The sequence below is a fragment of the Ictidomys tridecemlineatus genome, chromosome 12 (assembly GCF_052094955.1).
Source record: "Ictidomys tridecemlineatus isolate mIctTri1 chromosome 12, mIctTri1.hap1, whole genome shotgun sequence".
In the NCBI taxonomy this organism is placed as follows: domain Eukaryota; kingdom Metazoa; phylum Chordata; class Mammalia; order Rodentia; family Sciuridae; genus Ictidomys; species Ictidomys tridecemlineatus.
The window spans coordinates 10,879,001-10,895,914 of NC_135488.1; the positions used below are offsets into that span (position 1 = coordinate 10,879,001).

Genomic DNA, 16,914 nt, shown 5'->3' on the forward strand with positions numbered 1-16,914 from the left:
TATTCTGCTTTGATCTTATCAGAATAAAGAACTCCAATTTTACTATAAATTAATAATATCCTTTTTATTCTTCATTGTCATTTCATTTGGGTTTTCATTAGACTATATAAAGGTCTACAGGCCATTCACACTGCTGAACAGTGAGTTGAGTATGCTTTATAGATAATATTACAATGGGTTTCTAAGGGAAAGACAGACATACCTCACGGCGCACCATACTACACTCTGACTGGTCTAGAAGAATATTCACCACAGTTCCCCAGAGCCCACCAGAAATGTTTTGACAACTGTTTGTCAAGGCCACACAGCCAGCTTCAAAAGTAGTCAGTGCTGATCCTAATCCCAGGGAAGTGAATCTCACCTGTCAAAGAGAAATTTGTCAAATCCACGTATCCTATCTATTTCCTAGCATAACTTAATTTTTCTGGCATATAAAATATCATATTTTATAAATACAACACTAGCTTTCCAAAACTAAACTATAAAGGTCACTTAGTGTCCGACATGTTTATGAAGAAATAAAAATCCTATATCACTACTAAGAAAGCAATAATTTAGAAAAAGAAGTTCAGTATCAGCAAAGGACACACAAAGTTAAAGCCAGGTATAAATAAGCAGCATACACTTATATTTTTGTAGCCCTTTTCAAGGGAAAGCACAGTATAATTACATATCTTTCATAAGCTCAATCTCTATTCATTCCTCCTTCCTAAAAAGGGTACCTATTATTTTGTTCTACCTTTCTTAATTTTTTAGTGTTTCTTCCAAATAAATGGTTTTAACTTTCTTGAAAGTTCTTTTTTCAAAAAACAAAAATTGACTGAATTACATAGTTCAGAAGGTATTTATTATTTTCCCAAAATTATTTTAAAAGTATTTCAAATAAAATTGAAGTGGTGTATGTTCTTGTCATAGTACTATTCAAGTCACACATTTTGGTGAATTTCTGAATTCTGAACTAAAAATATATTTCCTATGATTGCTATAGGATAAAAAAAAAATAAGGTACTCATAAAATAGTCAAGGAATAAGTCCAAGTTTTAAGTGCCTAAAATACGTAACTTTAAAGTTACATCAAATAATATTTCTAAAAACCAAAGGCCTTAATTATAATAGGATATATTCATTTCTTCCTCAAAAATGAATGAACAGATGACTCAAACTAGGAAGTTACTAACAATATACAATTTTGTATTATATGGTGCAATTCCGTTATGTGGCACTTAAATATTACTAGGATTCATAACTTAGAATTTCCAGTGATCCTTCTAAAATTGTTTGAAATTGCCTTGGCTTTTCCAACAATTTTCCACTGTTATTTCTAAAAATGACTGATTAGACTATCTTTTCTTTTTTGATTTTCTTTTTTTTTTAATTAATCAATTAATTTTTATTGATTTTATTTTTTTAAATACATGACAGCGGAATGCATCACAATTCTTATTACACATATAGAGCGCATTTTTTTCTCTTATTATTATTTTTTTTGCATTACAATTCTTAATACCTTTATACCACAATTTATCATCTCTCCGATTGTAATATAAGGTATGTTGACACCAAATTCATATCTTCATACATGTATTTTGTATAATGATGAGGGTTTCTGTACTCCAATGAATATGATTAAAAAGAGTATCCTATGCACTGAACTGTCATCTCTGAAAATTCACACACTGAAACTCTACTACCCAACATGATCATCTGGAGGCAGAGCTCCTACGAGGTAAGTAAGATGAAGTGAGGTTTTTTAAGAGGGGCATACCACTAAACCAGCCTTGGGACTCTAGGAAGAAAGGGAAATCTCTTTCTCCACATACAGGTTGTGTGCTGTGAGAACACACTGAGAAAGCGGTCTTCTGTAAACCAGGAACAGGGCCCTCACCAGAAACCAACCACATGGTATCCTGACCTTAAACTTGTGGCCTCCAGCATTATGAGAAAAACAAGTTTCTGCTCTTTTAGCCACCTATTCTATGGTATTTTATTAAGGCAGCCCAAGCTTATTAACACAGTCTTGTACCAAAAAGTAGGGCTGTGCACCTGTAGCAAATAGCTAAGCATATGAAAGTGACTTTGGAACTGGGTAATGCATTAAAGACCAGAAGAATTTTGAGATGCAGCCAGGAATATAAACATGAGAGTTGATTCTGGAACAATCTCAAGACAGGAATGTAGAACATATTACTGAAAACATGTTAATGAACGAACGGTGATCCTCATTATCAAGTGGGTTGAGTAAGTGCCCCGTGAAGGCTCGTATGTCAAAGGTTTGGTCCCCAGCCCATGGTGCAGTGAGGTGGTGGAAGCTTTAAGAGGTGGGGTACAGTTGAGAGTCATGCAGTCACACTGCAGGGCGCCCGTGAAGGGGACGCTGGGATCCTGCCCCTTCCTCCTTTTCTTTGTCTGCTTCCCAGCTGCCATGAGGTGAACAGTTCTGCGCCAGCAGGCATTCTCTGCTACCTGTTCTGTCTGCCCACAGGCCTGAGAGCAATGGTTCTGAGTGCTGATGAACTGAGACATTTAAAACTATGAGGCAAAACAAACCATTCCTCTTTTAAAGCTGTTTATCTCAGATATTTGTTATAGTAATGGAAAGCTGGCTAATACAAGTAACAAAGAAACTGTTTCAAATAAGACTGAGGTGGTACAGTAGGCTTGCCATAGTACCACTTTGTTCAGGTCACATGTTGGTGTATTTCTGAATGTTTACCCAAAAATATTTTTTTAATGACAGCTAGAGTTGCAAAGCTCAACTGTATTCATGCCCTAGTGTGTTGTGGAATGTAGAACTTATGGACAATTAATTGTTATTTACGTGATACAATTCCTAAGAAGTGGCTAGGTTCCTCCTGACTGCTTATAGAAAAATCTGAAAGGAAAGAAATAATTTGAAGAAGGAATTAAGAAAGGATAAGCATGGGGCTGGGGATGTGGCTCAAGCGGTAGCACGCGCTCGCCTGGCATGCGTGTGGCCCGGGTTCGATCCTCAGCACCACATACCAATAAAGATGTTGTGTCCGCCGAGAACTAAAAAATAAATATTAAAAATTCTCTCTCTCTCTCTCTCTCTCTCTCTCTCTCTCCTCCCCCCTCTCTCACTCTCTCTTTAAAAAAAAAAAAAGATAAGCAAAAATGGACATGAACAAGAATTTAGAAAATTCTCAGCCTATCCACGGAAAAAAATGAGAAAACTTATTTTAAAGAAAACACGGCGGATGTGGCTGACCAACCATTTCATAAAGAAAACATTACGGTGATTTTGTCAGTCATCTCACAGGAAGCCAGGAATATAGATGGCACTGTATGAGCAGATACTGTCAATGTGAACTCCAGGGAACAAAGAAAGTGGGACAGATTGATGGAGGCTACTGTACATAAGAGTCTATTGGTAAATGTGTGCTATTCTTTAAGGAAAGAGAAAATTTTCTCCTTGGTTTCAAAGAGTAGGCCTACTTCTCTGGTGTCAGTGGGCCAGGATGACCTGGCCCAGAGCCCCCGGAACTATGGTGCTACTCTCAAGCACAACAGCATGGATGGGCCCTTACAGAGAGATGAAGGGTGGGATCACCCAGGAGTGTGGGGGAGTGGAGAGGCTGTCCCAGCAGCAGGGCTGTAAAGGCAGTATCAGCCTAAGGGCTTGAGCTTGGAGTTGTCTTGCCAGGTTTTGAACTCTCCTAAAACCATCACTCCTTCCTTCTTTTCTTATTTCTTCCATTAGACAGGGAATATTTATTCTACAACTAGTCTATCATCAAAGTTTAGAAGCACTACCTTATATAGTTTCACAAATTCATATCTGGAGAAGAATTTTTCCACAGGATGAATTAGATCTGAAGTTTCATCTGGACTTTATATAATTGACGCTGAAATGAGTTAAGATGTTGGAAGCTGTTGATAATGGAAATACTCTTGGCAAGGAATAAGGTCATTAATTGGGGGGACAAAACTATAATGAATTGTATCTCTCCAAAACTCCTATGTTGAAGCCTTAATCCCCATGTGACTATGGCTGGAACTAGGGCAAGGTTAAATGAGATCATGGGGTGAGACCCTACTCCAACAGGATTGGTGTTTTTAAAAGAAACAGAAAAGAGTCTCCCTGCATGTATGCATCAAGGAAAGGACATGTCAACAGGCTGCAAAAGATGGTTCTCTAGAAACCAAAAAAAAAAGACAGTAATATTTGGAGCTTGGATTTCCAGCCTCTGGCACTATGAGAAAATAAATTTTTATTATTTAAGTCACCCAATCCACAGTATTTTATAATGGCACCTGGGAGCTAATACAGGGCTAAATAAAGCATAAAACTTGGTAACTCTAACAATACCATAATATGAATAAGCATAAACATGTATGTTTTATTTTCAATTACTTTTAATCTAAACATGATAGGCTTGGTTCTCTTTTACACTGACCTCTGGGTCCCGATCAACCCATAATGGAATCAACCAAGCCAATCCTTGTTGAGTAGGAGTCTGTTCTTCACTGAGACTACCCAAAGGTAAAAACCAAAGTGAAATCCACTCCTAGAATGAAAGAAAGGAAAACAGAATTACTTTAGGCAAGTTTAGGAAGTTTAAAATAATTCTAAATCTTTAGAAATCAAAATAAAGTAAAAATATACTTAAGACTTGGTTTCAATCCATTATTAGGCCAAAATAATGAGGAAGAAAAAAAATCTCAGCTTCTCCTAAAAAAAACTTAACCATAAAAGTTTTCCTATAAAAGCAATATTTTCTCCATAATTTAGGCAAAATATCAAAAATGTAGCTTTCTAGCAAATGCAAATTTCAATCAAAATACATTACAGATAAAATTTAGATTTATGTTGGGCACAGTGGCGCACACCTGTAATCCCAGCTACTTGGGAGGCTGAGGCATGAAGATCACAAGTTTGAGACCAGCTTCAGGAACTTAATGAGGCCCTGAGCAATTTAGTGGAATGCTATCTCAAAATAAAAACATTAAAAAAAAAAAAGATATAGCACCCCTGGGTTAAATCCCCAGTACCATAAATAAATAAATAAATAAATAAATAGATTAATTAATTAATTTCAGATTTACATGATATACAACTTCTAAGTAATGTCTTAGTCAAAAATCTTCTTTGTCTCCTAGAAAGAAAAGTCAAAAGAAACATTTTTTTATAGCAAGCCTACAGGCTGGAAATGTCCTAGGCATAGCACAACCCTTTTCAAGCAACTATTCACAAGTCAGGCAGCTGTTAATGCTCTCACCGAGCTCAGAGCATGGGCCATCATCTCATGGGACAAGTGAAGCAAACAAAGGACCGTGCTCTTTGTAACACCTTTTCCCATGAAGGACATCGCGTTTCCTCCATGCTCCACATAAAAAGAAGTAATGACCTGGAAGACAATGTGAACAGTTGTGTGCAAGCCTTATTTTAAATGGCATATAAAAATATCTATATAAAATTCTCCTTACTTGTCTAAATTGAACCTTAACAATACATACTTATAATATTATTAGTGTATACATTTATAACTGGTTATGATGGTAAATTTTGTGTTATGTGTATTTTAACACAGTTAAAAATATTCCTAAACATTTTTCCCCTTGAGATTTGTACAAAAGGTATGCAGTATCCTCGTAGGATATTTTTAAGACTTAGAATATTTCTACGACATTTTTATATTTTTTTAAGTCAAAAAGTTTATATCTTGTTAAAAGCACATATTGGAACTGCTAATTCTATAAAGCTCACTGACCAAGTCAGTTATGTTAAATTCTCTTGAATAATGGTTTAAATGTAAATAGACACTTTCCTCGCTTATGAATGATCTTAGATATCTATTACATATTGCCTATTATTTAGATGACTGGTTCTCAATAGACACATTGTATCACTAATAAAAGAAATGTTTCCCCTCTAGGGGGGCATTCCCTATACAGAGGAGCTGATTCAGCAAAGTCCTTCCACCTGACTTAGAAAATCCTTTGAAACACGTGGCCAAGTCTTTATGACAATTACTATATATATTACTATTCCCCAAACAGGGGTTTGGTAAATATTTGTGAGCTAACTGAATAAAAAGAAACTTTGCAGTATGTCAACTTTTAAACAAATAAAGAATATTCGGTGAAAAGAAATCACATATAATTCACAAAAGTTTTATAAAAGAGAATGGTGACAATTTTCAGGCCCCAATATATTTTGATGGGAAAATGTGTGATAAATCAAAAAAACTGAAGACTACTTGTTTCTGCACTAACACAAATAAAGTATATCAATCCTTTCACCCAATATCTCTATACTTTTAGTCATCACAGAATCCTGCAATATGAGCCATTTTATCTCAGTATCTCTTTAGGTTTCATTTTGTTTTGTTTTGTTGTTTATTTCAAGTCATACAGTAAAAAAGACTATACATATATACACACAAAAAAACATATATGTATGTATATACATACATACGACTGTATATGTATATTGGTAAATAATTTAGGGGCTCTGGCACAAGTTACAATTTTCACAAATCAAAAATAAAACACAACTCACCAGGGTCGTAGTTTAAAATATTTTAAAAATTTTAAAATATCCTACATGAATTCTACTATTTTTTTATTTTGGGGGGGAATTTAAAATTTTAAGTACTACATTAACAAGATGTCTGAGCAATCAAGTCATTATCATCTTTTCTCTAATTCATCACTGGAAATACCTAATATCTATGAAATAATTTTATTTCTAGTTTAAAAGTGACAAGCCAAGAACTTTGGAATTATCTCCTTTTAATCTGACCCTTTTGTCAGATCTCTGGAATTATACATCATTTATCTGATGTTAAGGATTAAATTACCATAGTTATTAACCATCGTAATTAATCACAATCAGTTTAAGTCTCACTTCACCACTACAAAAAAAGCAACATTTATATTCAAATTTCACTGTGCAAAACTAAAATAATCTAGAAATATGGCTCCCTTGCAATAAGTAATCAGTGTGTGTGTACCCCCCAACCCCCACCCACATCCCCCACCGCCTTTCAGTACTAGGGATTGAGCTCTCAGAGTCTCTACCACTAAGCCACTCTCCCAGTTTCCCCTCAACCCACTTCTCTTTTAGACAGGTCTTGTTAAATTGCTGAAGCTGGCCTTGACCTTGTGACCCTCCTGCTTCAGCTTCCTGAGTTGCTGGGGGATTACAGATGTACGTCACCAGGTCCAACAGAATCCACTTTAATTACTAAGAAACTAAACAGCTGGACCAACAATGACTTCGCTCTGAAGTCCATGCACATACGTCTTACTTTATGCTTAAAAAGACTAATTTATTCAGTAGTACTTATTTACCTAATAAACTAAGCATAAAGTCCCAAGATTAAAAGTCACTCTGCTATAATTTCTAACAAATAAGAGAGGTTTAGCTATATTATTCTCCTGTCATATAAACACAAAGACTTTCTTCACAAGATAGTTTATAAAGTATGAAATAAATTCCCATTTATACCAAATCAGGATTTGTTAGTCAAGCTTTTCATGAAACATTATAAAATAGGAACTTTACTTTTTATCTATTTCTCCTCTAATAAACTGTGCTGATTTTAATGATCTCAAGGATAACTGAACTGAGAATGTGATTACTGCCTTTTACCTGTATTTCTTACCTAAACCTAAGTTCTTTTGTTCTCCAATACCACAAATGTCTCATTTTAATTTTTAGTATTTGCAATATAGCTATAATCAGAAGTCTCCCTTCTTACCCAATTTTTTTAAATAAAAGTACTTTTGATAGTTTTCAATACAAACAATACAATTCCATTTCAATTATTACTGTATATATATATACAGTAATAATATATATATATAGTATGCCATATATATAGTAGTTCCTTGCATATCCCAGATCTAAAAATAGATAAAACCCTTTTTAGAGAGATGAATTGAATAAAAGGTTCATAGAGAGATGTACTGAATAAAAGGTTCATAAATGGAGTATTTATAAATCACATTATAACTAATGCTATAAATTAGATGCCTATAGGTTGAATAACATTTTAAATGCATTAGAATGTATAAATTTTTTTAAAAACATTATAATTTTTAACTAAAATATGTTTGAAAATTCATGTATTTCTGGCCATGGACACCTGGCAGCATGGAATAAAACAATTCGTTACTATACCAACAGTATTACCTATTTCAATATTTATAATTATTTTTTTAAATAAAATCTCTTTTACTAAAGGGGCTACAGTAAATTTCATATTAAATGTTATAGTAATATGAGTATTCAGAATTTGTAAATTAAAAAATTAACAAAAATAAACCACAAACCTAAACCAAAAAAAAAAAAGAGTAGGAAGATATAGATAAACTTAGTTAAAAAAAAAAAAAATCCAGGTCTGGAATTCCACTTGCTGTGGATCAGTTTATTCACCTTTTAAAATATAACTGTACACTGCCTCCTCGAGAGTTTTTCCTAAAGTCCTAATACAGATATTGATCTCAATCTCTGGCTGTCAGTGAAGGTTAGAAGGCAAAATTAAGCTGACAGATTTGACCAATAAGAAAACAATGATCCATTTTAAGATTCAATTTATTACATAAACAGTTTGCAAGTACAGCCAAAGGTGCCACTCCCAGTGTCCTTTGTGTAAGGTGAACACTGGACAAAGAGGCCAGACAATTGTACTGCAAGTGGCAGAGTGCTCTGTTGCTAAAAAGCCCAAGCCATGCTCTATACACCACAGCTGTAACCCTGGGGAAGTGCGACAGAAAGCCCAGACTTCTTCGGGCCTAGGAATAAGAAACAGGTCAGGACAGACTTCTAACACATGATGATGGGAATGACACTCAAGCTCCTGGAAGTTCCTCACAATCCCCCATGTTCTCATGTTCCAGAGGATCAAAGGAAATTCTACCAGATCAGCTGGGGAGAGAGGTCTTGACTATGTGGCCCAAGTGCCAAAATCCAAGATTGCCAGAGCACAGTGGCAATGCTATCCTTCTACAGGGGGTGCACAACCACATCATTGTTGTGCTTATTACATTATATTGAAGATATTTTGAACCAAAAGATGATGAAATCAGAATATATTAGAATCCCTACAATATAATTAAGGACATGCTTAGAAGGTAATTAAAGCTGAAAATATTAGAAAACGAAAAGCTAAATACACTTCTACAATGTTGTACATATAATATCATATAAAATAATATTAAACTCCACCTATAGGCAATAAAATTAATAAATCTTATAAGCATAATGTTGAAAGAAACCACTGACACAATTTTTTTTAAAATCAAAGATTATTTTATACATAGACACACACTTAAATGGTAAAACTACCAAGAAATGCCAAGAAGTGGAGTATCCAAAAAAAAATCAAAATACATTCTACAAAAGGAACAAATAGAATTCAACTGAGGAATGATAAATACTTCAGGGATGCCAGCTAAGCTGTACTTTTGGACTTGGGGGTAATCATGAGGTGTTCACTATGTGATAATTCAATGAGCTATGTATTTTCTGCATGTATTGTATTTCACAATTAAAATGGTTAAACAAAGTAAATGAATAAATAAATTACCCTAATGAAAAGATTTAAAGTAAGCCTCAATTTTTCTTGAAAATGAGAGTATTCCTCAGGGTGATCTTCTGTACATATTTTTTATAAAATTAATTAAAATATTTAACCATTATGATGAGTTAAATAAAAATATAATGCATTTGTGCCTGGCACCTAATAAAAGCAATCAGTAAATAGTAAATAGCTGTCATTTGGGGTGTTATTTTTACTTACCTCCAGAAGACCTGACAAGTACTTCATGCAAATGTCAAGTGGCCTTGTGAGAGGAGAATGTGAGCTCCATCCCTGAAATGCGGTGAGGTGAGCCATCCCTGTAATGTCCGCTCAAGGGAAGGCAGGCCATAGAAATGAGGAGCATCTGTGACTCGCAGGCACTGGAGCAGTTTCAGAGCCAGCTGTGTTTGGAAAACGTAAAGAAGTTCCAAGCATTTCCTATGCATTTAAAGGGGGGGTGGAAATCAACCACAGAGAAAGTTATAGACTTAATGGAGTGTCCTATTGGCTGCAGGGGGTTTCCCACATATTAGTAAGGTATGAACTAGACAAAATGGCAAAAAAAATTTCCTCTCAAAACAAGGCTTTGCAAGAGAAGTTTAGAGAAACTATCAACTAGAGTATGTATGCAAAATATAAGCAGCAATCACATTTAAAATACATAAATGGGTATTGGTTGTGTTATCCAAGAGTGACATAAAAAATTGAAAAAAAAATAATTTCACACTATAAATGAGTTTAATTTGAATATATTAAAACTGTATTAAATCCTTCAGTGTCATGAAAAACTGGTTATTTTTAATTGACTAAAACTTTTTTGTAGAAAAATAAAAGGAAATGAAAGCTTTTAATGACTTTAACCTAATTAAGCAAGACTGTCAGAAACAGATCAATCAATAGAATATATTCTATCAAAAAACAAAATTCTTAAAATTAAGTAGTCAAGAATGAATTCAAATATAAATTGGTGATTATTAACTATACTATTACCTATTCCATTAGGCATATGATTTTAAGATCATAATTTTTATATATCTACTATCCAATTGCTTTTAAAATATTTTAAAAATACAAAGAACCTATACTAAAGCCTACAAGTTCAATTCCTCACAGATCAACAACAAAGTAACCAAATTGACACTATTATAAATGTTCTTACTGTTTTTTAAAATGTAACATACATCAACATGCAAATAAGCAGACTAATTTTAACTATCAGTACCAAAGTATTTATATCTCCTAATTTTGAAGAAGAAGTAAATCTCTGAAAATCAGAGGAAAAATAGATTTTGAATAATTGTACCCAAACTTTCAACAATACAAATGATACCTGTCAGTAACTGCCATGAAACTGAGAAGCAAGGTATTGAAAAGTGCAATCAGTTCTTTCTGAAGTTGCTGCCTGATAGCAGTCCGGATGTCATCTATTTCTTCTCTTGCCTGAGTCTCTGTCAGAACCAGCATGTCTAAGAGTGGATTTGGGCTCTAAAAAATGAAATTTGTTAAAAATATATTTACTCTCTAAGCTATATGTTTTTCCTATAAAGGTTTTTTGTTACTACCTATGTTCTAGATGAACTAAAAAGTTTTACTATCTAATTAATAGGTAGTTATACTATCTAATTAGTAGGTCTGGGCCTTCACTGCATCAATAAAGATGTTCTAAATTCAACAGGTGTTTAATATGTCATCTGAACAAAAAGAAAGCATATGTTATGGAAAACTGAGAACAGAAAAAAACGCAATGAGAGAAAATCACACATAATCATACTTCATTGGTACATACTCTCATCTGTTTCTGTAAGTAGAAATGTAAACAACTTTAATTATATATTTCAAGCAAACATGATACTAAGAGAAAAACACTATTAAAATAATCTTTTCTACTTAATGATATGATCCACATTTCTTCAAAAACTTTATTTTAATATCGGATTCCCTTTTACCTATAAAGATTTACAACCCTAATTACTAGATAATAATTTTCTACTTTTCTAACACAAAAATCCATAACTAATATTTGTAATAAACTAAATGTTTATTTTGTGCCTGGCACCTAATAAAAGCAATCAATAAATAGTGAATAGCTTCCTAACCTACTGAGGGAGTAGAAAATGGTGCGTTAACCAGAAGCATTAAGAGATACACAGAATATGTACTAATCACCTTAAAGTCACTGGTACTAGGCTAAGAAAACACGATTTCAATTAACTTTCTGATTAAACTTCAAGATTTGCACCTTCATTTCTTTCTTAAGAAAAAGCCAAAAGACAGAAGGAAAGCCATACTGAGAGCAGAGGAAGCTCATCCTCCAAAGGCAGTCAGCATTCCATCCTGAGCATCAGGTGGTATCTCCAGTGACTATGACAGCACACAATAACAGAGAAAATACAAATGCAATCACTGCTATTATGAAATCTGACTTCATATAAAAGAACTTAATGTAAAAAAAAACTGCATTTCCTTCAGGGAGAAGAAACTTAAAACCAAAAATTGTTTATATTATATATATGTTCAATAAAGCATAACAACTATATTTAATATAAATGAGAGGTTTTGCAAAGTATGGGGAAGGATATTTGCTTTTAACTTGTTTTACTGTTTTTACATATAAGCAGTATTTTTTTGTTCAGGGCCACAGCCGAGTTGTGATGACACATGGCATTTTTGCCAGAAGTAGTAGTTGAGAGGTGACTACAGCAAGCCATTGAAATGATAATGGTTATGTTAAGCTGTGTATTCAATTGTAATATTAGACACCTGCTGTCCACCTCGGCCTGCTACTTTGGAGTTCTCTCGGGATTCCCGGAGAGTTCCCAATGGTTGGGGAAGTGCCAGAGGAGGGATTTCCGGTTGGTGGTTCCTAGAGGAGCCCTGTGGTGTTCGGGAGAGTTCCCAGGAGCGTGTGTGGAGTGTGCTGGTGGAGTTCAGAAATAAAGTTTGTTCCTGCTTCAGTGGCTCCTGATTTGTGCCCAGCCAGACTGCGGCATTTTTTCCCAACTTTTATCTTAAGAAATGCCTTTGAAAAATTACATAAAACATAACCACAAAACCTGTTTGACATGAAAAAGAGAATCAAAATACACATTTAGTCTATCACAAATATTAATGTATTTTCCATGGTTATCTTATTCCAAAAACCAAAGACTGACTCACAATCACTCACAATCAATCCTTGGACTCCTATAAGTAATGACAAAATAAACAAATTATTTGAACTAAGATTCAAACCTCATCTTGGGAAGATTATTAATTCTATATACTGATAAAAATTAAGTAGAAGCTACTGATTAATATACTTACACAGTAGGCAAATAGCTAAGATTAACAACTTTCTGCTGAGTTCTATAATCTGCTGAGTTCTCCCCTTTTTTCATCTTCAATTTCCATGTTATTAAGATTCAGTGAACCTTAGCAACATCATTCTAAAATTGGGATTAGTTACCATTCCTCAAGTACAAGGAGCAGAACAGACGTCTCTACTGCTGCCTACTGATCTCAAGTGTTTAATCATACCAGGTGTTTTTGTCTTTAGACATTAGTATTCAATCCTGATTTTAAATCAACCACTTAAGCCATCATTTTGTCACTGCTGACCTCCAAAAGGAAATAATTTCTGTAATGACAGCTCATTTCTTTATTCACACTCTGCTACTGCTCATCATATCCAAGTTTACATCCATCAGCAACCTATGCCAAAAGGATCTGCAATTCCCTCAAGGAACTCTGCACACGAGTTTGTCACATGAGAGTCAGCCAAGAAAGATGTATATTACATATTTCTGAACAGCCTCAACAAAAAAAGAAAAATAATATACCACTTTTATGAATTTCCATCAAAAAATTCATTCAGGTAGGAATGATATTCAATTCACCACTTCTAGTTTGTTTTTTTTTTTATGTTAACAAAATACCATTAAGTTAAGATATAGAATAGTGGAGCAATAACTTCCTAAGGTGTCCAAGAATTACAGCATGATTTTAATAAATAAATATTGTGATAAAACACATAAATAAAATTTTCACAAGAGTTCCTAAATCTTCCCTCAGGAAGGTAGTTGATTTTTCTTTTTGCTTTCTATTAACATTTTTTTTGAAAGATAGGGCATTCATATCTGCGTACTTTTGTTAGTTTTTGCAATCATAGCTTTTTACATATCATTTCACATATCTGTACATTCAAAACAATTTCTTTGAATATTCTATTTTATTGACTTTCTTACATAATATTTTCCTTATTTATTGTATTGATTTCACACAAAAAAACTTTAAAAGGAACTTAATTTTTTATTTTCAAGTTTTCTTTATCCTAACCCATCTGCAATCACACAACACTTTCTAATTTAATCTTGGTCAAGATATTTAGAAAGTAAACCCTCCTGTTTGTAGATGGTTACTTAAGTCTATGTGGCTCACCCTTAAAAATATTATTATTATTTATACCATTACTAATAATAAATGACAAGAAAAAATAGAAATTTTCTAAAGAAAGGCTAGACACCATATAAAGCCCTGCAAACAAATTTAACTGTACCAAAATTTCTCTTTTAAAATCAAGTGGTATCTTGCAAGAATTTCATTTTACTTTAATAACTACAAAAAAAAATTCATACCATAAAATTCAAATCATTTAAATGTTTGGTTTTAAAAGTATTAGCAAATTTAACAAGACTGAAACCATAGCAAATATCTTTTCCATCACAATGGCATAAAACTATAAGTCAATACAAAGAGGAACTTAGGGAAATTCTCAAATTACATGGAAATTAAGCAACGTGCTCTAAACAAGCAGTGTGTCAAAAAAAAGAAAGAAAGAAAGAAAGAATAATTTAAAATATCAAGAGACAAGAAAAATGGATCCGAAATAACCCAAAACTTATGGGATATACAAAAGCAAATCTAAGAGGCAAGTTTACATCAATAAACACCTTTACATGAAAAAGAACATCTCAAATAAACATCCTTATGTTATACCTAGAGAAACAAAAAAAAAATAAGAATAAAGCTCCCAGTTTTAAAAAGGTAGACCTGCTGCTCTGAAAAGCCACGTTTGCATGGTTCCTGCAGCTCCTGGGTTCAGCTCCTGCTAGGAACACCTTCCCAGCTCTGGCAGCTCTATGGTCCCAGACCCCATACTCTTCAACCCACCATGTCGCATCATGCGTGGGACCAAGAAAGAGGCTGCGTGGACACCACCTCCCAGACCACCACCAAGCACTTAGCAGAGGAGGAGGAAGTTGTGGAGGAGGCAGAGAATGGAAGAGCCACCTGCTAGTGGTAATGCTAATGAGGAAAATGGGGAGCAGGAGGCTGTGGATTAGCTGGAGGGAGAGGAGAGGATGGTGATGGCTAGGAGGCTGAGGCAGCTACAGCAAATGGGTAGCTGCAGATGACAGGGATGGTGATGTTGACACAAAGAACCGGAAGATGGATAGGATGACTAGATGGCAAAAAAGGAAAAGTTAAACTACAAATAAGAGGCTGATGTGACCTATTACTCTCCACTTCCCATCTGTGAATCTAAATGTGGTCACCTCTGCAGAGAGGACACAGCCAGTGCCATCCTAGGATGACATATAGTCTCCACCCGACCAAAATCAATGTGAATTTGCAACAGGAAAGGAAAGAAAGAACCAAAACTTCCAAGGCCTAGCTTTTTTTTTTTTTAATTAAAAGTACTTTTAAGAGGGTGTTGTCGGTACTTTTTATTTACATTTTTAAATTTTTGTACATATCATCAGGGGTCAGCCATTTTTAATGATCTCGGATAACCAACCAGCCTTTGGAGTATCCTCTGTCCTACTTTGACTTTACCTGTGGTGTGGCCATGTTCATTATAATCTCAAAGAAGGGAAATAACTAAAAAAAAGGAAAAGCAACAACAACAAAATAACCTTATTCTGAGCATTCCAGTAACTTTTTTGGTATTTAACTACATAAATACTTTTTTTTTTTTTAAAGAGAGAGTGAGAGAGGAGAGAGAGAGAGAATTTTTTAATATTTATTTTTTAGTTCTCGGCAGACACAACATCTTTGTTGGTATGTGGTGCTGAGGATCGAACCCGGGCCTCACGCATGCCAGGCGAGCGCGCTACCGCTTGAGCCACATCCCCAGCTCCGGCATTAAATACTTTAGCTGTATTATAAGTAGTTGTTTTGTATAAGACAGTTAAAAAGGCCAAAGATAAAAAGGTTTCTTTTTTCTTCCTTTCTTTCCGTCTATGAAGTTGCTGTTTATGAAGTTGCTGTTTATTTTTTTGGCCTGCTTGATGTATGTGTGAAACAATGTTATCTAACAATAAACTGGAATTTTATTTTACTAAGATGTTCTAACAAAAAAAAATAACAATAACTTTAAAAAATAAAATAAATAAAAACCAAAAAGGTAGAAAATAATAAATGACAGTAAAAGAAAAAAAATGAAATAGACTAGAAAAACAATAGAAAAGATCAACAGAACTAAGTTTCTTGAAAAGATAACCTAGATGAAGACAGAACATTCAAATAAAATGAGAAATGAAAGAGCAGACACTACAACTGACAAAATAGAAATAGAAATGTATAACCAAAAAACTAGATGACCTAAAAGAAATGGATAGACATAATCTACCAAGACTGAATCATGAATAAATAGAAAAATCTAAAAATAGACTCAAACTACATAGGGCATGAAATCCGTAATAAAAATAAGTAGTGTCTCTATGTGGTAATAAACAAAGAAATCAAGATAAAAATCTCATTTATACAAAAACTACAAAAATTAATAAAATGCTTGGGAATTAATATTGTTAAAATATCTATACTATCCAAATTAGTCTACAGATTCAATACAGCTCTATCAAAATAGAAAAAAAATGATCCTAAAATTCACAAAATCCACAAAAGATGCTCAAAGGGGCAATCTACAACATCACAAGATCTAAATTCAAAATACACTACAAAGCTACAGTAATCAAAATAGCATGGTACTAGTACAAAATCAGATATACTAACCAATGAAAAAGAATAAACACCCTTAAATAAAACTATATATTTGCATTTAATTGATTTTTGACAAAGGTGTCATCAACACACAATGGAGAAAGGACAGTCACTTTAATAAGTGAATATCCATGTACAGAAGAATAAAATTGCACCTTTATTTTACATGGTACACATGAATTAACTCAAATGGATTAAAATCTTAAACACAACACCTGAAAACTATAAAACTACTAAAAAAAACTTCAATTGATTTTAGTCAGGCAATAGCTTTTTAGACTATAACCTCAAAAGTACAAGCAACAAAAACAAACATGGAAAAAAGGGATTACATCAAACTTAAAAGCTCTGGTGCAACAAAAGACATAACAAACACAGTGAA

The 16,914-nt window shown here is 33.8% G+C and overlaps 1 protein-coding gene across 1 annotated transcript in view; it reads right to left on the reverse strand.

Moving 5' to 3' along the window:
• LOC144369503 (rotatin-like) overlaps positions 1-15,380 on the reverse strand; it is a 79,511-nt gene extending 64,131 nt beyond the window's left edge. The window contains 7 exon segments of the mRNA XM_078029781.1: positions 203-361; positions 4,419-4,529; positions 5,241-5,369; positions 9,771-9,871; positions 9,874-9,989; positions 10,882-11,036; positions 15,366-15,380. Of these exon segments, the coding sequence (XP_077885907.1) occupies positions 203-361; positions 4,419-4,529; positions 5,241-5,369; positions 9,771-9,871; positions 9,874-9,989; positions 10,882-11,036; positions 15,366-15,380 (786 nt within the window).
• Positions 15,381-16,914: the final 1,534 nt, after the last annotated feature.